The sequence below is a fragment of the Ranitomeya imitator genome, chromosome 4 (assembly GCF_032444005.1).
Source record: "Ranitomeya imitator isolate aRanImi1 chromosome 4, aRanImi1.pri, whole genome shotgun sequence".
Classification (NCBI taxonomy): domain Eukaryota; kingdom Metazoa; phylum Chordata; class Amphibia; order Anura; family Dendrobatidae; genus Ranitomeya; species Ranitomeya imitator.
The window spans coordinates 513,041,580-513,066,298 of NC_091285.1; the positions used below are offsets into that span (position 1 = coordinate 513,041,580).

The 24,719-nt window shown below is 44.4% G+C and overlaps 1 protein-coding gene across 4 annotated transcripts in view; it reads left to right on the forward strand.

The window, feature by feature from the left end:
- Positions 1-24,719, forward strand: part of TM6SF1 (transmembrane 6 superfamily member 1) — a 148,668-nt gene that overhangs the window by 33,465 nt on the left and 90,484 nt on the right. For all 4 annotated transcript variants that reach the window (XM_069766091.1, XM_069766092.1, XM_069766090.1 and 1 more), the window contains 2 exons: positions 18,936-19,039; positions 22,451-22,548. In XM_069766091.1, the coding sequence (XP_069622192.1) occupies positions 18,964-19,039; positions 22,451-22,548 (174 nt within the window). In that variant the 5' untranslated portion in view covers positions 18,936-18,963. The remainder of the gene's footprint in view (positions 1-18,935; positions 19,040-22,450; positions 22,549-24,719) is intronic.

The window sequence follows — 24,719 nt, forward strand, 5'->3', positions numbered from 1 at the left end:
CTGACTAGATTTTTGGAATCAGCATGCCAATTTTAGTATAAATCAGCTGAAAAACCTAACTCAACAGAAAATTGTTTTCAAACTGTTCCCCTGTGTAGTAGATACCACGAAGAATCACATTTGAAAAAATTCCTAACTTTAAATGTTTTGCTAGAATAGGGTTGATAGATGGTGTCTCCTTTTATCACATCGCTACATTGATTGCAATGGAGGCATGGAAAAAGTACCTAATTTTGGCCTCTGAAGGAATAATTGTTTTTTTGAACCTATTGCCTTATCCAATGTTGGCTTTTACTAGTCTATCATTCAGGTTGGCTGCTCTTTTAAAACAAGGGAGAAATGGTTCCTTGAATTCAGGAATTTCAGGATGAGCATCATGTAATGCCAATGTTGGGGAATAGACTTATGTAATTTGTACACAAAGGGATGAAAAGTGTGTATAAAGGGTATACGCTTGTTGGAGTCCTGACGTCTCTTAGTGCAGCTAGTGAGGGATGCATCAAGTGTATGATCAGGGTATCTTCTATTGTTGAATTTAGAATGCATTTCACTAAGTCGTTGTGAGCGGAGTGATTAATCGGATACAATTCTATTGATCCTTTGAAATTGAGACTTCGGTATTGATTTTTTCATTGAGGTCAGATGGAAACGATGGAAATGTAAAAGACTATTGCGATCTGTATTTTATATGTACAGATCAGTGGTTAGTAGGGAACATATCTGTGACCGGCCTATTGCGGCGGCGCGTGCGCAGTAGAGACTGTGCACTTCGCTGCCTGCAGTCTGTTCGCATGTGCCTGGCCGGCCGCGCTTGCACAATCCTGCCTGCTGTTTCCCTTGCCTTTGCTGGTGGGGGATGCACCCTTTCATGATTCATTCCTGCCGCATGCGCACTGAACCAGGCGCTGCACTTCCGCTTTGGCTGGATCCACGCTCACCGGATCTGCATCAGGTTGGTCATACATAGTAACATAGTAACATAGTTAGTAAGGCCGAAAAAAGACATTTGTCCATCCAGTTCAGCCTATATTCCATCATAATAAATCCCCAGATCTACGTCCTTCTACAGAACCTAATAATTGTATATAGTAACATAGTTAGTAAGGCCGAAAAAAGACAAAATACCTTAGCTATTTATACAAGTCTCAATATACAAACTATATCTTCCCCTGACGAAGCCCTATTTGGAGGGCGATACGCGTGGGGCTGTGTCCCTTGGTCCCTGCCGGCTTGCACACGGGGACTGTATTTCCTCTCTCTCTCTATGTGGGTAATATCACGGTTCCTTGGCCTTATTATGGGCATTTGCTTGAACTAGGTCACAAACTATGCCGGTGTTCTATCCATAGTTGTGGAGTTTTCTCCATATTTTGTTACCGGTAATACCCAGGTGGTCTGTCCTTAAACACTATCACTAGGGCAGTTTTCTCCTTTCCTGCGCATACTCACCTTTATTGGGGGTCTGTGCGTGTTTTAGGGGTCTGGGTTTGGCCTACTGTGTTTACAGTCCCATGAGCCAGAGGGTAGGTTCCTTATTACATATAGGTGTGTGCATGCTTAGCAATATGCATTTGTATACTATATATAATATCTGTATATGGACCAAGTTTCTTATGTGCTATTGTTTTTAATTATGTTTTATGTTTTTTTGAAGTTGTGGTTTATTAATAAATTTCCTGTCTTTATATTTTGGTGATTGTCATTTTATTTGTTCGTGGTGTGCATTCATATAAGTGGCCTTTTTTCTGTTCAGTTACAGATCAGTGGTTAGTAGGCCACTGTCTTCTTTGATGACCAAAGTGTCAAGGAAATTGATTTGGTGGGAATCCTGTGTAAGCTATTGCTTACCCATGTCAGAAAGGAACAGTGATCAATCATGCACGCAGAAGCCCCGAGCCCCATGTCTATGTTAACATGTAACTTGGCCTGTTCAAATTTTTTTCATTAAAATAGCTTTTGATTTCTTAATGCTGCAAATTTCATAATTTCTTAATGCTGCAAATTCAACGAATGACAATTTTCAGCTTTTTACAACCTATAAAATATTTGGAAACCCTGTTGTGCATAATAATTTGCAACCATGCATTTTGAGTTTTTTCTAGTTTTGAAGAAAATACTGTTATCATTGGGAGATTTGTCCAATAGAATTTGATTTATACTCTTACTTGTTGAGGAGTTGAACATTAATTATACTGAGTCATTTGAAATCGAGCATTGTGGTGTAGAATTGCATTACATGCGTAAAATCAGGTAAAAACACCTATGTGTTTTTAGTGCATTTAAGCTGTGGAAAAAGACTAAAAATGTTTGTAATCCACATATGTCCACAAATGGCTGCTCACTCTCTCCAGTCCCACAAGCTCACTGCCTCGAGGTAATCCTTGACTCTTATCTCTCCTTCAAACCACATATCCAAGCCCTTTCCACTTCCTGCCGACTTCAACTCAAAAATGGATCCGTACATTCCTCAACCAAGAACCTGCAAAAACTTTAGTGCATTCCCTCATCATCTCCTGCCTTGACTACTGCAACTTCCTGCTCTGTGCCTCTCCTCTAACACTTTCGCACCCCACCAATTTATTCGAAACTTCGAAACTCTGCTGCCTGATTAATCCACTTATACCCCCTATATTCCCGGCCTCTCCCCTCTGTCAATCTCTTCACTGGCTCCCCATTACGCAGAGACTCCAGCAGGGCCGCCATCAGGGCACTACAGCCGTGACTGGCGTATGGGGCCCGGTGAGCAGAGGGGGCCCGCATCGGCTCACCGGGCCCCTACCGGCAGCCGCAGGCTGAACCGGGCCCTTAGCGGCGGCCGGCGCTACAGCTGTACGCTATTGACGTGCGGGCCCGCGCCCGCACGTCAATAGTTAACAGCCGCCAGCCGCAGCGTGCAGGTCGCCGGCGTCTGACGTCAGTCGCCGGCGAGTGCACGGTGCAGCTGCGTGGAGAGAGGAGCGCGGCAGGTAAGTAGAACTTTTTTGTTTTTTTGAGAGCTGCGATGCGGGGGGAGGGGGACCAGGGCAGTAAAGCTGGACACAGGGTGGGGGCCCGGGGGCAGTAAAGCTGGACACAGGGTGGGAGCCGGGGGGCAGTAAAGCTGGACACAGGGTGGGGGCCGGGGGGCAGTGAAGCTGGACACAGGGTGGGGGCCGGGGGGCAGTAAAGCTGGACACAGGGTGGGGGCCCACCAGGGCAGTAAAGCTGGACACAGGGTGGGGGCCGGGGGGCAGTAAAGCTGGACACAGGGTGGGGGCCCAGGGCAGTAAAGCTGGACACAGGGTGGGGGCCGGGGGGCAGTAAAGCTGGACACAGGGTGGGGGCCCGGGGGCAGTACAGCTGGACACAGGGTGGGGGCCGGGGGGCAGTAAAGCTGGACACAGGGTGGGGGCCGGGGGGCAGTAAAGCTGGACACAGGGTGGGGGCCGGGGGGCAGTAAAGCTGGACACGGGGGGGCAGAGTGCTGGGCAGAGTGCTGGACAGAGATGGGGCAGAGTGCTGGACAGAGATGGGGCAGAGTGCTGAACAGAGATGGGGCAGAGTGCTGAACAGAGATGGGGCAGAGTGCTGAACAGAGATGGGGCAGAGTGCTGAACAGAGATGGGGCAGAGTGCTGGACAGAGATGGGGCAGAGTGCTGAACAGAGATGGGGCAGAGTGCTGGACAGAGATGAGGCAGGATTGGAAACAGATGGGGCAGAGTGCTGGACACAGATGGGGCAGGATTGCACACAGACTGGGCAGAGTGCTGGACACAGATGGGGCAGGATTGGACACAGATGGGGCAGGATTGGACACAGATGGGGCAGGATTGGAAACAGATGGGGCAGGATTGGAAACAGATGGGGCAGGATTGGAAACAGATGGGGCAGGATGGATACGATGGAGACAGATGGGGCAGGATGGGGAGATCATATGGGGCAGAATGGATACCCATGAGGGCAGGATGGGAGAACATATGGCTGGAGCCTGGAATGAGACACACGGGGGCTAGGATGGCGAATATTACCATAGGGGCTAATTAAGGGATATTATTATTGCAGTGATGTATTTATTTTATTTTTTGAGTATACTGTTTTAAATGGGGGGGAGGTCCTGTTACTGTGTAGAGTGATACTATGTTGCCTTCTTCATGTGGTGTAATGTAGAAGTTGGGAAAATTAAGTAATGTGTTCTACAAGCGGAACTCGAGATAACTGTTTTATTTCCTGCAGAGACGAGTCCTGGCTGGATGAAGTGATGGCGGTCTGTGCTGGATGAAAGATGAAGGACTTCACCTAGAGACGTCACTGGTGAGTCAGTGTTACCTATACACTGACACTATACACTGTATACTATATACAGAGGTCCTGTGTACAATGTCACCAGTGATCACTGAATTACCTATACATTATATACAGAGCTCCTGTGTATAATGTCACCGGTGATCACTGTATTACCTGTACACAGACACTGCATACTAATTACAGATCTCCTGTGTATAATGGCACTGCTGGTGATAGTATTGTGGTTTTTTTTAAATTACTGATCAGTATTGTAGTATTCAGTCATTTGTGGTTATATGCGGTCTGGTCATGGTGTAGCGGTATTTGTTCCTTGTATTTTATATTATTCGATCACTGTGGTGGTAATATGTCATCTGGTCATAGTGCGGTGGTATTTGTTCCTTGTATGTAGTATTATAGGTCATTTTAAAAATTGAAAAATAAATAAAAATATACCTAAATTGTATTGCATATTTTAACAAATATTTAGTATATTTTAAGGTTTACACAGTAAAATATCGATATTTGCAGATGATACAAAACTATGTAAAGCAGTTAATACAAGAGAAGATAGTATTCTGCTACAGATGGATCTGGATAAGTTGGAAACTTGGGCTGAAAGGTGGCAGATGAGGTTTAACAATGATAAATGTAAGGTTATACACATGGGAAGAGGGAATCAATATCACCATTACACACTGAACGGGAAACCACTGGGTAAATCTGACAGGGAGAAGGACTTGGGGATCCTAGTTAATGATAAACTTACCTGGAGCAGCCAGTGCCAGGCAGCAGCTGCCAAGGCAAACAGGATCATGGGGTGCATTAAAAGAGGTCTGGATACACATGATGAGAGCATTATACTGCCTCTGTACAAATCCCTAGTTAGACCGCACATGGAGTACTGTGTCCAGTTTTGGGCACCGGTGCTCAGGAAGGATATAATGGAACTAGAGAGAGTACAAAGGAGGGCAACAAAATTAATAAAGGGGATGGGAGAACTACAATACCCAGATAGATTAGCGAAATTAGGATTATTTAGTCTAGAAAAAAGACGACTGAGGGGCGATCTAATAACCATGTATAAGTATATAAGGGGACAATACAAATATCTCGCTGAGGATCTGTTTATACCAAGGAAGGTGACGGGCACAAGGGGGCATTCTTTGCGTCTGGAGGAGAGAAGGTTTTTCCACCAACATAGAAGAGGATTCTTTACTGTTAGGGCAGTGAGAATCTGGAATTGCTTGCCTGAGGAGGTGGTGATGGTGAACTCAGTCGAGGGGTTCAAGAGAGGCCTGGATGTCTTCCTGGAGCAGAACAATATTGTATCATACAATTATTAGGTTCTGTAGAAGGACGTAGATCTGGGTATTTATTATGATGGAATATAGGCTGAACTGGATGGACAAATGTCTTTTTTCGGCCTTACTAACTATGTTACTATGTTACTATGTTAGTAGGTTATAGTAGAGTAGGGCCCGGCCAAAAGTGTCTACCGTGTTATGGTGGCGGCTTAAAAAATCTTTTGGCCAAAACAAAAGCTGCCGGCTATATGTGTGATCTGGTGATGGGAACTGTCAATGTGTGATAGGTGAGAAGTGGAGATTTTCCAAGAGAGAGCGGTGGGACTGTGGACAGTTCGAGGGGTGGAGCCTGGAGGCGGGGCTGGGGTGGAGCCTGGGCGGAGTTTCAAGGGGGCCCCGAAAATTTTGCCAGTATGGGGCCCCGAAATTTCTAGTGGCAGCCCTGGACTCCAGCTCAAAACCCTAACCATGGCATGCAAAGCCATCCACAACCTGTCTCCTCCATACATCTGTGACCTCGTCTCCCGGTACTTTCCTGCACGCAACCTCCGATCCTCACAAGATCTCCTTCTCTACTCCCCTCTTATCTCCTCTTCCCACAATCGCATACAAGAGGTCTTCCGTGCATCCGCCTAATCTGGAACTCTCTACCACCACATATCAGACTGTTGACTACTGTGGAAACTTCAAAAGGAACCTGATGACCTACCTCTTCCAACAAGCCTACAGCCTGCAGTAACCAGCACACTGCTGCACGACCAGCTCTACCCTCACCTACTGTATCCTCACCCATCCCTTGTAGATTTTGAGCCCTTGCAGACAGGGTCCTCTCTCCTCCTGTACCAGTCGTGACTTGTATTGTTCAAGATTATTGTACTTGTTTTTTATTATGTATACCCCTCCTCGCATGTAAAGCACCATAGAATAAATGTCGCTATAATAATAATAATAATATCACTATTTTTTGTCAAAGGCAAATACCAGGACATATAAAAAACAAAGCAGCTTTTAAAAAAAAGATGACATACCAAAAAGAGACAAAAACCGCAGTTTTAAAAACGTGATAAAAACGCATGTAAACTAACTTATCTAATAGGTGCAGAAATGCTGCCGAAAATCTGTAACATCAAAAACTCACCAAAAACTCATAATAGGAACGTAGCCTGAAATAGCACATACCAGAGTTTATAACACTGACTGGCACAGTAATGTGCCCCCTATACTGGTAAAATGGTGCAAGAGATATGTTTTCCATATTAAGTAAAACTGAAGGTAACAAAAGTAATTTTAATACAAGCACATGCTGAGATTTGTTCTTTCTCCATCTTACAGGATGTGTTAAAACAAGTTTGTAGCTATAAAATTCCATCTATGAAATAAATCATACTGTAAAGTTAAAAGGTTCTTTATATGGGCATGAAGCATGGCAAACCCCTTAGAGCCGCATTGTATATAAATACATAATTACAGAGGCACTAAAAAGACAAATGATCGCTCAGCTAAACCACAGAAGCTCATGTTTGTAACAATCTTTTTTGTATGTTTCTGCATATATTTTCTGCTGTACACCAGGCTGGAACTATTATTTTGAGGATTATTTTGTAGCTTTCAGAGATACTTGGGTATCCAATGCATCCTATTATTTTTGACACCACCCTTCACACCGTGACTCTTGTGGGGGCTGAACCAATAGACTGAAATTAATTCTGCTTATTATTTATAATTTTATGGCTTAATATTGAGTAGAATTAAGCATGCTGACATTCCCTTATATAAAGTATGACCCACCACATAGCCTCCTACATCAATATGAGCCCCCATACAGCCCCCTTAGTCAAAAACCAAAGCACTGCAACCAAAGCTGTACTGCAATGAGGATAACAGCTCACAGACCCAATATGCTCCCACATAGCAACCTACATATAATGCGTCCACACACAGCCTCCTATATACAGTATGAGCCCCTACATAGCTACCTATATACAGTATGAGCCCCACACAGTTCCCTATATTATAAAGGATTACACACTTCGCAAACAACAAAAACACAGAGAGTGGTGAATATCCTGTGGTGATGCACAATAAAGTGACCACGTGTTTGCTTAAATAGAATGGCAGACCATTCGGCAAAAATCAACAAGCAAGAGTGGAAAGACCGAACTGAAAAGTCAAATGTAAAGGGCAATGAACACAAGTAAATACATATGCTGCAAAAGGTATTGTTTATTATAAAGGATAAAGAAAGGGAAGAAAACACGGAAACATGGTACTAGTAACACTCAGTGAATATCTGCCCATAAAAACCACATAAGACCAAAAAATAGAGAACTATATAAACCTGACAACATAGATTAACAAAGCTCAATCATAAACCAAGATGGAAGCAATAGTACAAAATATGTGATATGGCCAATGATATAATATCAAGTACTAAGGTATACTGACATATATACAGTGTCAAAAAATGCTGCTAAATCATAATAGTGCCATATTTAACCTACACATGTTGTAGGTGACCATCCCCTAGAGCATATGTATGTCAGTTATAGAAAATAGAGTGTAATGTGTGCCTCACAATAAGGACCAGGTGAACAACATGATTTCAGCATCAGCAAACCCACTATAGCAGTTGCAATAATAACATGGCTATAACAATTATGTATAAATCAATGTCCAAAGTGACACATAAGGACAAAAAGATGTAAACGGGGAGAATAGTCTGTAGAAAGGTGATGCTGCGCCATATACCGATCAATGAATCAGCTGTAGATTGGCCAGAGATCTAAGTGTTGAGTATATGAAAATAGTGCTAGTAATATAGACATTTGGACAAGGAGATCACAAAATGATGATGCAAAAAGCTGGAAGATAACATAGAAGGTAATTACCTGGGTGGTCGTGTGGGTTATGGGCAGACACGTTCCCCGACGCACGTTTCGGAACAAGTCCTATACTATATATAGTATTAGCCCCATATAGCTACCTAGATACAGTATGAGCACTGCAAACTCACGAATGTCCAAAAAAGTCATCAGAGACTGGCACTTCAAGCAATAGTTAAACACCATATACGGACTTACATAACATAGCCGAACAAAGAGATCCAGAATAAAGTTAAAAACATCAGTTGCTTTATTAATAAAAAATGTTTAAATAACATCAACAAACAAACAAACAAGAGTGCCCTAACTAAGGGGGATGCTAGGTTATAGCACATAGGAAGCACATATACACATACCACATAAGGTGCACCAAATGTGGGGGGGGGGGGCCGTCCGGAAGAAGCTTATTGCGAAACGTGCGTTGGGGTGAGGAGGGACGCGGTGGTCAGCACAAGGCTAGCTTTAATTTGATCTCTACCTCTGGTAAAGTATTTTGTCTATTACATGTGCATACTTAGGTAACCTCTATTAGATTGGAACATAGATCTTTATGCACATTATAATGTGCGCCTTATGGGGCATGTGTATATGTGCTTCCTATGTGTATGTGCTATAACCTAGCATCCCCCTTGGTGAGGGCGCTCTTGTTTGTTTGTTGATGTTATTTAAACATTTTTTATTAATAAATCAACTGATGTTTCTGACGTTATTCTGGATCTCTTTGTTCGGCTATGTTATGTAAGTCTGTATATGGTGTTTAACAGTATGAGCACTGACATAACTCCATATATATACTGTATATTATAAGCCCCAAATAGCTCCCTATGTACAGTATGAGCCCACACATAGCTTTGTATACACAGTATGAGCCCATACATAGCCTCCTGTATACAGTATGAGTCCCCATAAAACCTCCTATATATAGTATGAGCCCACACATAGTATACAGTGTGAGCCCCATATATCCTCATAAACACAATACGAACCCGCACATAGCCTCCTGTGTACAGCCCCCATATTGCCTCCTATGTACAGTATGAGCCTGCATATAGTCCCCTGTATACAGTATAAGCCCTCACATAGCCTCCTAAATACAGTATGAGCCACCATATAGCCTCCTATATACAGTATTAGCCCCATATAACCTCCTATAACAGTATAAGCCCCCATAAAACCTCCTATATATAGTATGAGCCCACACATAGCCTGCTACATACAGTATGACCCTGCACATAGCCTCCTATATACAGTATGAGCCCACATATAGCCACTTGTATACAGTATGAGTCCGCATATAGCCTCCTATATACAGTATGAGCCTCCATATAGACTCCTATATATTGTATGACCCTGCACATAGCCTTCTAGATGCAGTATTAGCCCCCACATAAACTCCTGTATATAGTATTATTATTATTTATTGTTATAGCGCCATTCATTCCATGGCGTTTTACATGTGAGGAGGGGTATACATAATAAAAACAAGTACAATAATCTTAAACAATACAAGTCATAACTGGTACAGGAGGAGAGAGGACCTTGCCCGCGAAGGCTCACAATCTACAAGGGATGGGTGAGAATACAGTAGGTGAGGATAGAGCTGGTCATGCAGCGGTTTACCTTTAGTATGAGCCCCATATAGCCTTCTATATAAAGTATGAGCCCATACATAGCCTCCTATAAACAGTATGAGCCTGAACAAAGCCCCATATATACAGTACGAGTCCCACATAACCTCCTGTATACAGTGTGAGCCCCCATATAGCCTCCTATATACAGTACAAGCCAGCACATAGCCTCCTGTGTAAAGTATGAACACGCACATAGCCTTCTATATACAGTATGAGCCCCCATATAGCCTATTATATACAGTATGAGCCCCCATATAGTCTCCTATATACAGTATGAGCCCACATATAGCCCCCTGTATACAGTATGAGTCCGCACATAGCCTCCTATATACAGTATGAGCCCCCATATAGATTCCTATATATAGTATGACCCCGCACATAACCTTCTATATACAGTATTAGTCCCCATATAACCTCCTGTATATAGTATGAGCCCCATATAGTCTTCTATATAAAGTATGAGCCCACGCATAGCCTCCTATAAACAGTATGAGCCTGTACAAAGCACCCTATATACATTATGAGTCTCACATAGCCTCCTATATACAGTTTGAACACGCACATAACCTCCTGGGTGCAGTATGAGCCCGTACATAGCATCCTATATAGAGTATGAGCCCCCATATAGCCTCCTATATATATGAGCCCACACAAAGCCCATTATGTACAGTATGAGCTCCCACGTAGCCTCCTGTAAACACTATAAGCCCCATATAACCTCCTTTATATATTATGAGCTTGCACACAATCTCCTATACACAGTTTGAGCACCCAAATAGCCTCCTATATACAGTATGAGCCCACATATAGCCTCCTGTATACAGTGTAAGGCAGCACATAGCTTCCAATCAGGGGTGGATTAAGGGTAGCCAGGGCCCCGGGCTGTTCAGACACTGTGGCCCCCCCCCGGTCGTGTGACGGGGGTCATGTGACGGGGGTCATGTGACGGGGGTCATGTGACGGGGGTCATGTGACGGGGGTCATGATATACCCGAACCAGATTATTCCAGAAAAATGGCCGGGCCCTACTCTACTGTAACCTATTAAATATTTGGTAGAATCTGCAATACAATTTAGGTATATTTTGACCAATAATATCACATACAAGGAACAAATACCACCGCAACATGACCAGACCACAAATTACAACCACAGTGATCGAATAATATCACATACAAGGAACAAATACCACCGCACCATGTCAAGACCACATATTACCACCACTTGGTGACCAAATATCACATACAAGGGACAAATACCACAACACCATTTCCAGACCACATATTACCACCACATAGTGACTGAATACTACAATACTGATCAGTAAAAAACAACAACACAATACTATCACCATAAGTGCCAGTATTCACAGGAGATCTGTACTTAGTATGCAGTGTCTGTGTAGAGGTAATACAGAGATCACTGGTGACATTATACACAGGACCTCTATATAGTATACAGTGTATAGTTTCATGAAGACACAAAAGAGAATAGTAAAACCAAAAACACTCAGTTTGAAAAAATGTTGCAGTAATCCGCAAGTGCTAGTAAAAGATGTAAAAAACAGGGTATTTGGTTGATACGTTTTTTGCAAAAAATGTATACTAAGCTGCTCTACCAATCTTCACGGTATACCCTTATCAGAGCAGTCCTAACTAATGTATGCAATCCCTATCTGATGTATTTAAAAACCTGATCATCTGTATATAACCTGTGTGAACAGGGTTCAGAGAGGAAAAATCCATGTGTGCATACAGGGTAGAACAGCTTTTGTGCAGATAGCCCAAGAGGAGTGGTGGAACTCCCCAGTCTTGTAGACACAAGAGAACAATTATGGAAACAGGAACACATGGGCTACTTGCACAGTGAACAAGTCTGTATGATCATGTTCACACACCACCAAGAAACCTGAAGACACAAAAGAGAATAGTAAAACCAAAAACACTCAGTTTGAAAAAATGTTGCAGTAATCCGCAAGTGCTAGTAAAAGATGTAAAAAACAGGGTATTTGGTTGATACGTTTTTTGCAAAAAATGTATACTAAGCTGCTCTACCAATCTTCACGGTATACCCTTATCAGAGCAGTCCTAACTAATGTATGCAATCCCTATCTGATGTATTTAAAAACCTGATCATCTGTATATAACCTGTGTGAACAGGGTTCAGAGAGGAAAAATCCATGTGTGCATACAGGGTAGAACAGCTTTTGTGCAGATAGCCCAAGAGGAGTGGTGGAACTCCCCAGTCTTGTAGACACAAGAGAACAATTATGGAAACAGGAACACATGGGCTACTTGCACAGTGAACAAGTCTGTATGATCATGTTCACACACCACCAAGAAACCTGAAGACACAAAAGAGAATAGTAAAACCAAAAACACTCAGTTTGAAAAAATGTTGCAGTAATCCGCAAGTGCTAGTAAAAGATGTAAAAAACAGGGTATTTGGTTGATACGTTTTTTGCAAAAAATGTATACTAAGCTGCTCTACCAATCTTCACGGTATACCCTTATCAGAGCAGTCCTAACTAATGTATGCAATCCCTATCTGATGTATTTAAAAACCTGATCATCTGTATATAACCTGTGTGAACAGGGTTCAGAGAGGAAAAATCCATGTGTGCATACAGGGTAGAACAGCTTTTGTGCAGATAGCCCAAGAGGAGTGGTGGAACTCCCCAGTCTTGTAGACACAAGAGAACAATTATGGAAACAGGAACACATGGGCTACTTGCACAGTGAACAAGTCTGTATGATCATGTTCACACACCACCAAGAAACCTGAAGACACAAAAGAGAATAGTAAAACCAAAAACACTCAGTTTGAAAAAATGTTGCAGTAATCCGCAAGTGCTAGTAAAAGATGTAAAAAACAGGGTATTTGGTTGATACGTTTTTTGCAAAAAATGTATACTAAGCTGCTCTACCAATCTTCACGGTATACCCTTATCAGAGCAGTCCTAACTAATGTATGCAATCCCTATCTGATGTATTTAAAAACCTGATCATCTGTATATAACCTGTGTGAACAGGGTTCAGAGAGGAAAAATCCATGTGTGCATACAGGGTAGAACAGCTTTTGTGCAGATAGCCCAAGAGGAGTGGTGGAACTCCCCAGTCTTGTAGACACAAGAGAACAATTATGGAAACAGGAACACATGGGCTACTTGCACAGTGAACAAGTCTGTATGATCATGTTCACACACCACCAAGAAACCTGAAGACACAAAAGAGAATAGTAAAACCAAAAACACTCAGTTTGAAAAAATGTTGCAGTAATCCGCAAGTGCTAGTAAAAGATGTAAAAAACAGGGTATTTGGTTGATACGTTTTTTGCAAAAAATGTATACTAAGCTGCTCTACCAATCTTCACGGTATACCCTTATCAGAGCAGTCCTAACTAATGTATGCAATCCCTATCTGATGTATTTAAAAACCTGATCATCTGTATATAACCTGTGTGAACAGGGTTCAGAGAGGAAAAATCCATGTGTGCATACAGGGTAGAACAGCTTTTGTGCAGATAGCCCAAGAGGAGTGGTGGAACTCCCCAGTCTTGTAGACACAAGAGAACAATTATGGAAACAGGAACACATGGGCTACTTGCACAGTGAACAAGTCTGTATGATCATGTTCACACACCACCAAGAAACCTGAAGACACAAAAGAGAATAGTAAAACCAAAAACACTCAGTTTGAAAAAATGTTGCAGTAATCCGCAAGTGCTAGTAAAAGATGTAAAAAACAGGGTATTTGGTTGATACGTTTTTTGCAAAAAATGTATACTAAGCTGCTCTACCAATCTTCACGGTATACCCTTATCAGAGCAGTCCTAACTAATGTATGCAATCCCTATCTGATGTATTTAAAAACCTGATCATCTGTATATAACCTGTGTGAACAGGGTTCAGAGAGGAAAAATCCATGTGTGCATACAGGGTAGAACAGCTTTTGTGCAGATAGCCCAAGAGAAGTGGTGGAACTCCCCAGTCTTGTAGACACAAGAGAACAATTATGGAAACAGGAACACATGGGCTACAGACTTGTTCACTGTGCAAGTAGCCCATGTGTTCCTGTTTCCAGTGTATAGTTTCAGTGTATAGGTAACACTGACTCACCAGTGACGTCTCTAGGTGAAGTCCTTCATCTTTCATCCAGCACAGACCGCCATCATTTCTTCCAGCCAGGACTCGTTTCTGCAGGAAATAACACAGTTATCTCGAGCTCCGCTTGTAGAACACATTACTTAATTTTTCACAACTTCTACATTACACCACATGAAGAAAAAAAGGCGATATAGTGTCACTCTGCACAGTAACAGGACCGACCCCCATTTAAAACAGTATACTCAAAAAATAAAATAAATACATCACTGCAGTAATAATATCCCTTAATTAGCCCCTATGGTAATAATATTCCACATCCTGGCCCCGTGTGTCTCATTCCTGGCTCCAGCCATATGTTCTCGCATCCTGCCCTCATGAGTATCCATTCTACCCCATATGATCTCCACATCCTGCCCCATATGTCTCCATTGTATCCATCCTGCCCCATGATCCAATCCTGCCCCATGTCTTTCATTCTGCCCCATGTCTCCAATCATGCCCCGTGTCTACATTCTGCCCATGCCTCCAGTCCTGCCCCCAGTGTGTCCAGCAATCTGCCCCAGTATGTCCAGCATATTGCCCCAGTGTCCAGCAATCTGCCCCAGTGTCTCCAGCATATTGCCCCCAGTGTGTCCAGCATTGCCCCCAGACAGTGTCCAGCAATCTGCCCCAGTGTGTCCAGCATTGCCCCCAGACAGTGTGTCCAGCAATCTGCCCCAGTGTGTCCAGCAATCTGCCCCAGTGTGTCCAGCATATTACCCCCAGTGTGTCCAGCAATCTGCCCCAGTATGTCCAGCATAGAGTCCCAGTGTGTCCAGCATATTGCCTCCAGACAGTGTGTCCAGCAATCTGCCCCAGTGCGTCCAGCATTGCCCCCAGACAGTGTGTCCAGAATATTACCAACCGTGTGTCCAGCAATCTGCCCCAGTATGTCCAGCATTTCCCCCAGTGTCCTCCAGCCATCTGCCCCAGTGTCCTTCAGCCATCTGCCCCAGTGTCCTCCAGCAATCTGCCCCAGTGTCCTCCAGCAATCTGCCCCAGTGTCCTCCAGCAATCTGCTACAGTGTCCTCCAGCAATCTGCCCCAGTGTCCTCCAGCTATCTGCCCCAGTGTCCTCCAGCCATCTTCCCCAGTGTCCTCCAGCCATCTGCCCCAGTGTCCTCCAGCCATCTGCCCCAGTGTCCTCCAGCCATCTGCCCCAGTGTCCTCCAGCATTGCCCCAGTGTCCTCCAGCCATCTGCCCCAGTGTCCTCCAGCAATCTGCCCCAGTGTCCTCCAGCAATCTGCCCCAGTGTCCTCCAGCCATCTGCCCCAGTGTCCTCCAGCATTGCCCCAGTGTCCTCCAGCCATCTGCCCCAGTGTCCTCCAGCAATCTGCCCCAGTGTCCTCCAGCAATCTGCCCCAGTGTCCTCCAGCAATCTGCCCCAGTGTCCTCCAGCAATCTGCCCCAGTGTCCTCCAGCCATCTGCCACAGTGTCCTCCAGCCATCTGCCCCAGTGTCCTCCAGCCATCTGCCCCAGTGTCCTCCAGCCATCTGCCCCAGTGTCCTCCAGCAATCTGCCCCAGTGTCCTCCAGCATTGCCCCAGTGTCCTCCAGCAATCTGCCCCAGTGTCCTCCAGCAATCTGCCCCAGTGTCCTCCAGCAATCTGCCCCAGTGTCCTCCAGCATTGCCCCAGTGTCCTCCAGCATTGCCCTCAGTGTGTCCACCATTATAAAAAAGACAAAAAAAAAAAACAAGCAGTCTCCTCACCTGTCCGCGCTCCAGGCGGCGAGCTCCCTGCAGCAGCGCACACTCGCCGGCAACTGACAATGACGTCAGACGCCGGCAACGTGTGCGCCTGCGGCCGACATCAGCCGCCAGCCTCCAATTGGCTGGCGGCTGTTGTTAACTATTGATGTGCGGGAGCGCGCCTGCACGTCAATAGGAAACCGCCGCAGCGCCGGAAGGGGCCCGGTGAGCAGATGAGAAGGGGCCCGATGCGGGCCCCCTCTCTCTGCCCACCGGGTACGGCGGGGGGGCACATAAATGCCAGCGGCGGCCGCCGGCATTCACAGATGATTATCAGAGGGTCAATCTGTGCGGTAGCCCAGGGCCCCCCCAGACCACTGGGCCCTGGGCTACCGCCCATATTGACCCTCTGATAATCCGCCCCTGCTTCCAATACATAGTGTGAGCCCCTATATAACCTAGCCTCCTGTGTACAGTGAGCCCTGTATAGCCTCCTATATACAGTATGAGCCCCTGTATAGCCTCGGCCATCACTTCGCTCATCATCTCCATGCCGTACTGGTCACTCCTCCACTTCCAGCAGACTAATGGTGCCTTCTGGTTGCTTAGCATCCTACGTCACTACTCCACCAGTAACTGGGTAGGGACTTCTTCAGTGCCTCTGCCTATTTTTCTTCATCATACCTTGAGGGGTGGGTCTTCGCCTTCCACTTTGCTCTCTTTAGGTGGGCATCTCTCACTGTAGGCTGGCATTTCTTGTTAAGACACTCCCTTCTGTAGGCGTAACCTCTGGAGAGCTGAATGGACTGCCTCTACTGCACACTGGACCCTATCTGCCTTTCTGACAGAAAACTGTCTCTGTCCCTTCACTAAACAGCAAAACCACAAAAAGAGAACTTAAAAATCCTACAAAAATTCAAAAAACAGCAAAAAAAGGCAGAGATGTTTAACCGTCCAGGCCTCCAAACAAATGCACTATTAGGATGCAGTGGACCCATGTAGTTAAGATGGCGGCCACACAGGTGTAATATACAGATGAGACAACCACTCTCAGCCTGCCAATCCATGGAGGTGGTGGTTGCTTGGTATATTAATGTACAATAAAGGTTTCTATGCGGCGCTGTTCACATACAGGTGATGCACAGCATCTGACTTACAGCCTATTAGTGATGCCCATACTATTAGTTCAGGTGGGCTGCCCAGTGCTATCCAAATGCATCCCATGTGAACAAACACCACAAATTACAAGACCAAATGGGCCCAGCTGCACCCTGAAAAATAAAGTGCAGAAAAAAACATACAAAAAATATGTGACGTTTTAGTCCACATTTTGGCTAAAATATGCTAGCGTCAAGGGTCCTCACACTTGCGAGTCCTATCACAAAATAGCAAAACTACAAAAAGAGGACTTAAACCTCACCATTCTGGGCTAGTCCCAACTATTAACCCTAACTGTTCCTAATAGCTTCCTACTGCTGGGCACAATACAATCTATCACTAAAAATGGAACGCCCGCCAGGGCCGTGGGGTACCCGGTACTGGGTCCGGTATTCACAGGGGAATGTCACGGTGGCGAACCGGTCCATGGCCCTGGGCACCCATGTAAAAGAGGAAATTGATTAAAGTTCGTGTTCGTGACGCCACTTGTGGTATTCAGTCAGAAGGGACAGACGCTGCTTTAAGGGGTCCTCTGGGGTGATGTTATGGTAGCTAGGTGGTATAACTTCCCACAGGTGAAGTATATCCCCAGGGCTCCCGTGTGTAGATGGAAGATGGTGAATAGTGCAGTAAAGAACGAGGACACAGGTTTGAAGTCTCTTTACCTGGTTTACTGAAGACTTCAGGCAGACAGAGTCCAGGGCACCAGATCACAGGACAGGCAGGGATCAGCCAGCTTTGAAGCAAATCCAGAGTCCCCTTTACCAAGTGGAGTTAAAAGCCTTCCTCAAAGCGTGGTGGTGTTATAGTCCCTTACTGCCTATGGCTTCTGATAAGGTCTTCACAATTCTCTTTGTCCTCCATAAAGGTGGGACATAAATCCGTGTGGCAGGTGACTCGAGCCTTTTTACAGGATCTCTATCCTATGTGTCACTGTGCCTCCTGGGTATTAGGGCGGACAGGTGATGTGTAATCCAGCTGTCCTGTCGGTTTCTGCTGTCAGTCTTAGAGTCCCTCACAATTTCGGTGTTCCGACTACCGGTAATCTGCGCCAACCAGGGAGGTAGCTAATTCACTGCTCTGCTCCACTGGTGTCCCTTCTCCTGTGCTTCGCTCTCCCACACGCTCACTACAATCTGTTCGGCTTTTGGTATTATCTCTGTCCAGGAGCTGCAGCACTTTCTCGTGGCTACACGACTCCTCATACGTTCTTCCTGCCTCAGACTGCTCCAGTCTACTCTCCGGCACTATCTGACTAACTTTCCCTCCAAACCACAATATATCTCTATATGCAGGGGAGTCACCTAGAAAATAGGATCAAACGCTCCCCATTGTGTCCTGGAGTGTGAACATGTTGCATGTTTGTGTTACCTGGTGAGAATTATCCTTCATCGCAACACCACTGTGACGACCAGGACCCTGGGGCGTCACACTAACTTGTGTCACCCTACACATTACACATTCAAATGCATTATAACAATACATATATCTTTCAGGGAAAATGTGGGCAACACTTCCATGTTTTTACATAAGGAGCAGGGAAGAATCAGGAAATATGGTCAGAGATTTATAAAGGAAACAGAGTATGCACAGCCTTGTGTGTCATTGTCAGTGTTTTGAACTGAATTTACTGGCCAATGGTAGCCAGGGAAGGGATCAGAACAGTGGAAGAGTAATGAGGGGACGGACCAGTAAATTAGCTGGACAGCTTAGTTGAGAGAGGACTGGAGAGGCACCAGAGTGGCAGATGGGAGAACATAGAGTAGCATGTGGTTGTAGTCTAGGTGTTAAATGATGAGGGCATGCACTATTATTTGTGTTGATGTGGAATTTGCAAAAATGACTTTCTGTTTTTCAGCTCTTGGCCTGTTGCCCTTGCTAGTGGAATGGTGTTGGTGGTGATAACATTATTTTCTCGTCTGCTTGTGATTCAGAAACCACCCAAAGATCCATTATTCTATGGTATGTATATAATTAGAGCTTTTAAATATTTTTAGATATTTTTTATTATGATGATTTATTAGGTGCTTGAGTGGTAAAAAAGTGAGGCAAATGTTTATTAATCCCTTAGCCGACAACTCAGTTCTAGCCGGCACTTCGACTTTTGAAATTACTTACGGTATTCTATTTGAATTTACCTAGTTCCCCTTTAAGGTATTCCACAGATGAACCCAAATAGAGGAAATGCTTCTAGAAACCTACAGGGAAGGAGTTATAGGAGTTACATTACGTGTCTGTATGGATATTATGTTATTGACATCTCTGTGTTCAATAGCTCAAGAAGGTAAAAATAGGGCATCTTAGTTCTGCCACTCCGACACTGATTTGAAATACAAAGAAGATCACTGGGTTACCTAGAAGACTTCAACAAAAAAATTGGGTGAGATTGTTGCTGTTTTTTCTTCTGGACAGTATGAAAAACATACATAATCGTATGAGACGGGCAGCTAGTAAATATTTGTGTAGTTTAGTATCAACTTGATTATTTAGTTATAATTTAGTTTCATGGTGTGATAACGGGAAGCTACATAGAGAACACAACCACTGAGAACCTACATTTTCTGGCTGTTTTGATTTTAGGTTGCTTGGCATTTGGATGCAGTTGAATACCCGTGTGTTAGAACAGCCATTCTTGACCATTTTCTTTGTTTGTTGGCATTGGGTGCGCTCGACTACTCGTGCTATAATACGTATATTTTGTGTACTGTTTTGGTTAACATTAGCTATTTGTCATTCATTCTAAATGTTTCAATTAAAAGCTATGTCTTAAATTCAGCTTGATATGCAGAAAAATCATCCTAAAAGAACACAGCAGATGTGGACGCTGATCAGTGTAACTTCACTTTATGGTTACTTGTTATTTTTATGACAATTATGTCACCTGAAAAAATAGTCGACTCCAGTGATTGACTTTGTCGTACATTACCCAATCTGCTGTGTATGGATTATTTTGTTTTTTCTGACTCTACTTTTCCATTCAATGACAATGGTGCCATTGGGCTTTTGTCAGCAACATTTTTTTCTCCACAGACAGTATGGGAGTCTACATGATGTTAAGGACTGACGGAACGCACCAAGTACAAGATGAAATGGAACTAGGTGCGTTCGCAGTCCGAGGTCCACCGTGCAGGTAAAAACCCTGCTGCTAGTAAAGACGGACTATATGGCGGTACTATAAGAATACACACATGGGTTAGCTTCACCCTGTGTGAAGGAAGCGACCCTGTTGCGTCACAGGACCGCGGTACCGCACATAGAGCGCAAGCAAGGAGTCACTAATCTCAAACCCGAGACTGAGGATTTGAGTTCAGATGACCCCATGCGCTCGACACCGCAACTGGGGTGTCAGAGGAACATAAATAATAATATAAAGGCACAAGAGTGCGTGCGGTGCCGCACTGACGGACGCCACTAACCACCCAGGCTTGGGTCAGGAAAGCGCAGAGCAAGCGCACGGCGCCGTACTGGCGGACACAGCAACTGGTAGCTGTAATGTGTGTTACGTGCTGTTGGATAAGTCGGGCGCTAGATAGCAAACATACACCTTCCGCGAACAGTCATCCAATAGGGAGGGTTATTTAAAGAGCGACTTTCACTCACAACACACACACATATTTAGAAGACAATACTAGCGCATGGCCGTGCGGTCATGCGCAGTTTATATAGTTGCAGCACAGGAAGCTGCTACCGAAGTTTTGCCCTTTCAGGACCTTCCTGGAGGACCAATGGAATGTGCTGCAGTACCTGAGCATGTGACCCTCGATCTCCAACGGGAGATCTTGCCCTGGGCATACTCAGAGTGTGAAAATAAGGACTTAGTCCCAGAGAAGCCTGCTCGCCGCAGATCAGTGCAGGGTACAACAGGAGAGCCAGAAAAGGCAGCAGTAACCCTCTGCACAGAATCAGTCCCAGCAAGACGCTGGGAGCGACGCCTCCGCTGAGCAGACCCCACTGCGGCCGATGCAGAATGGGAGACCGCAGCAGACACGGATCGAGATTCCCCCTGTGCAGCAGAGGAAACTCGACTCCTAACACAGGATACTTTCATTATTTATTGTTTTGCATACATCATTGCATTCAGTTCATGATGTATGTAAAATTTTGACCTCGCAACATTCCCATCTCCAGTCACAGAACACTGTAAACACTCACTTTTCTTATCTGGTAACTTTATGGAAATAGACATTCTGCTCACATTCCCCGTTGAAGACATATGTATAAACATAATGTATTTTGATGTGTAATATGTATCATGATGTGTTGTTAGTGATAGGTTGTAGATTGACTGGCAATGGGGAGAGTTAGAGTTAATGTTTGGGACTAGCCCAAAGTGGGAGGGTCTAAAGTGAAAGGACAGAGAAAATTTCCTGTCAGCAAATCAGTTAGGGCTCAGTGCGCATGAGAAGCAGACCTGCATGATGTGGGTGTTCCTGACGTGAGTAGAGACGTAGGCAGGGGATAGCGTGATCCTGAGCAGAAAAACAAAAAGTGACAGAGAGACAGAAGTGATACATCGGAGACAGACCCCAGGACAGGATGAATAGTAGTATGGTACCGAATGTATAACTCTGAGAGGTAACAGGCCAGGATGGAACAGAGAGCGTGAGACAAAGAGAGTGCCTCAGGTCATAGTTCCAAGGCGTCAGCAAGTTGAGAAGCTAAGTAATGGCCATATTGGCATACTAGTTCCTTTAGGCGGGAAGAGCATGTGGAACTGCGGGTTGAGAATGGGATTCTCACTAACGGGACCTGTAGTACTGTGCTTGGTGGTGGTGAAGACAAAGAAATGCGAGGCGCGAGGCAGGTAAAAAGTAAACCTGCAGAGGTAGAGGGACTGTGTGTGAAGATGCTCCGTTTTGTGAAAGAAACATTTGTGAACCTATGCACCCCGCTATTTAATGTATGCAGTTTCCACCAACTTGATGTAAACTCCCACCTATGACCCCATTGTCACAGGATTGCCATTGGATTGCTGAGAGGTATGTTTGCAGTATATCTTACAGCTAATAATGAAACGGGTACTAGGTCAGTGAGCAAAAACTACCGTACAACCAAAAGAAAAGAGCATTACACAATGATAAGCACACCTGTAGAAAAAAAAAAAAAAACAAGTTCTGCTCTTGTCTGATCTTACAGTCCCATTCCCTGACCAAAACAAAAGATCTTTAAAAATGTGAGGAATTGAAATAGAACTATAATAAAAAGTTGAATAACGTTTCATTAAACAGTCATTCTTAATTTACATAAAACTAGAAAAAAAACAATTAGTAAATGCAACCGAACAGTTGTGGGTCTAATGGAATTTCTCTGCTTATGAAAAATAAATTGGCATTATATTTTTTTTTTCTTAACATTTCATGTTTTTCCTTGTAGTATATGCAGTATTCGCCTTCACCAGTGTGGTTGGTCTTATCATTGGACTTGAACAAGACGGAATTATAGATGGATTTATGACTTTGTATTTAAAAGAGGTAACAGCAAAAAACCTACATAAGCAGCTTCAGCAATGTAGGGGTTAAGTGGCATATTGGAAATTTGCCAGTGGTGTATTTCATCAGACCAGTCCCTTGCAACTTTTCCACCGCAGACCTCCCACAGCAGAAAATATGTACCATACTTAGATCTGCTTTGTTATGCAAATGCATCGGCTTTAATATCCGCTGAATAAATTGACACACTGGATATCAACTCTGCAGCACCACACAAATCTGCAGCTGTAATCCACAGCATTCACGCCACATAGGAACATACTTCTTTGTTCATAGATCATGTTCTTGAATTAGATGCATATTTGAAGAGTGCCACAGACAATTGTTATTTATTACCTTTGTATAAAACATAAGCATTTTTTGTGCTATTTTTTTGTATTGAAAAGCTTTTGTCTTTTTTTAGCAGAGTTAAAAACCAAAGTGTTCCGTGCGAACATTGTGTCTAAGGGGTACATGTTTTCCTTATGGAGAGCGCCAAGTTGGTGTAGGGAGACACACAAGCAGCCTCATCAAAGAGGAATTGGTCAGGGACTCTAGTGCCACCTAGTGGAGGTAGCAATCCGTCAATATTGACCATTTGAAGAGCCATTTCACATGACTCAGGATAGGAAGCCAAACTAGAAGCTACAGTTAGGCTACGTTCAGACTAGCGTTGTGCTAGTGTGCGTCGGGTGACGCAGCGGCGACGCACGCGTCATGCGCCCCTATGTTTAACATGGGGGACGCATGCGTTTTTGTTTGTTGCGTTGTGCGACGCATGCGTCTTTTTTGCCGCAAGCGTTGGACCAAGAAAACGCAACAAGTTGCATTTTTCTTGCGTCCGATTTTCGGCAAAAAACGACGCACGCGTCGCAAAACGCAGCGTTTTTGCGTGCGTTTTGCCGCGTTTTTGCGTGCGTCGTGCGTTGCGTCGCCGACGCAGCGGCGCACAACGCTAGTCTGAACGTAGCCATATAGACACGTTTTGTGAGTTTTACTACTCATCAGTAGTTCTCTGAAGAAGCTATTTACATATTTACTGTAAATCCCCAAGGTCAGCAATGCTTAGTCTGCAACTACGAAACATACAAAAGACACACAGCTAATAATGAAACGGATACTAGATCAGTGAGCAAAAACTACCGTGCGACCAAAAGAAAAGAGCATTACACAACGAGAAGCACACCCATATAAAAATATACAAATTTTATTGAGACCAAAATACAAGCACTAATATAAAACCAATTAAAACCAAGATAATCCCAAGACTCACGTATGCATAATGGAAACAATAATATGGATCCCACAAAAATATACAGCAATGGTCCAAAAAAAAACTATATGTATATGGCCCTAAATAAGATCAAGTATAAGTGGGTATATTCTAAATAGCACCTGAGAAGGAATACCTATATAATATCAAAATGTCATAAATAAGATGCAAGCAAATGGAACGCCCGCCAGGGCCGTGGGGTACTCGGTACTGGGTCCGGTCACACTTAAGGGGATGTCACGGTGGCTGCGACCCGGTCCGTGGACCTGGGCACCCAATTAATAGGGGAAAGGTCTTTTAGGGGTTTTATGAATAAAGTTTATTGTTCGTGACGCCACCTGTGGTGTTCGGTCAGTGGGGATCGACGCTGCTTAAAGGGGTCCTTTGGGGTGATGGTATGCGCTTGGAGGCAATAGGGGGGTCCCTCTCCCAGGTGATGTCTGTAAGCCTTTCCTACTTGTGCTACTTTAGTTGGCGATGTCCCTGCCGCTTGAAGCTTGGTTACAAAGTCCCCTCTCTCCTATCCTAAGACAGATGTCTGTACGATAGGCAGTGTGAGCCGGTTTATAGGGTCTCTATCACGATCCGGACCCTCAGGTTACTGCTTCACCTCAGACTTGATGTGGGCAATTGACATACAGTCCTATGCCCTCCAGTTCTGCCGCGTGTCCTGGAGAACAACACAACTTCGGGCTCCCGGTACCACGGTTTCTGCGCTCTGGCTCTTAGGGTTTCCTTCTGCTGTTCCCCTCCTGAGCCTCTTCCTCCTCTGTGCTCCTTTCCTCTAAGCACCTCCACTATTCAACTCCTTCAAATTCTCACTCTTTCCAGAGGTCGCAGCTCCCACATGGCTGCTCGGCCCCTCTGTCTGTTCCAGACGTCCTTCTCCTCTCACTCTCTC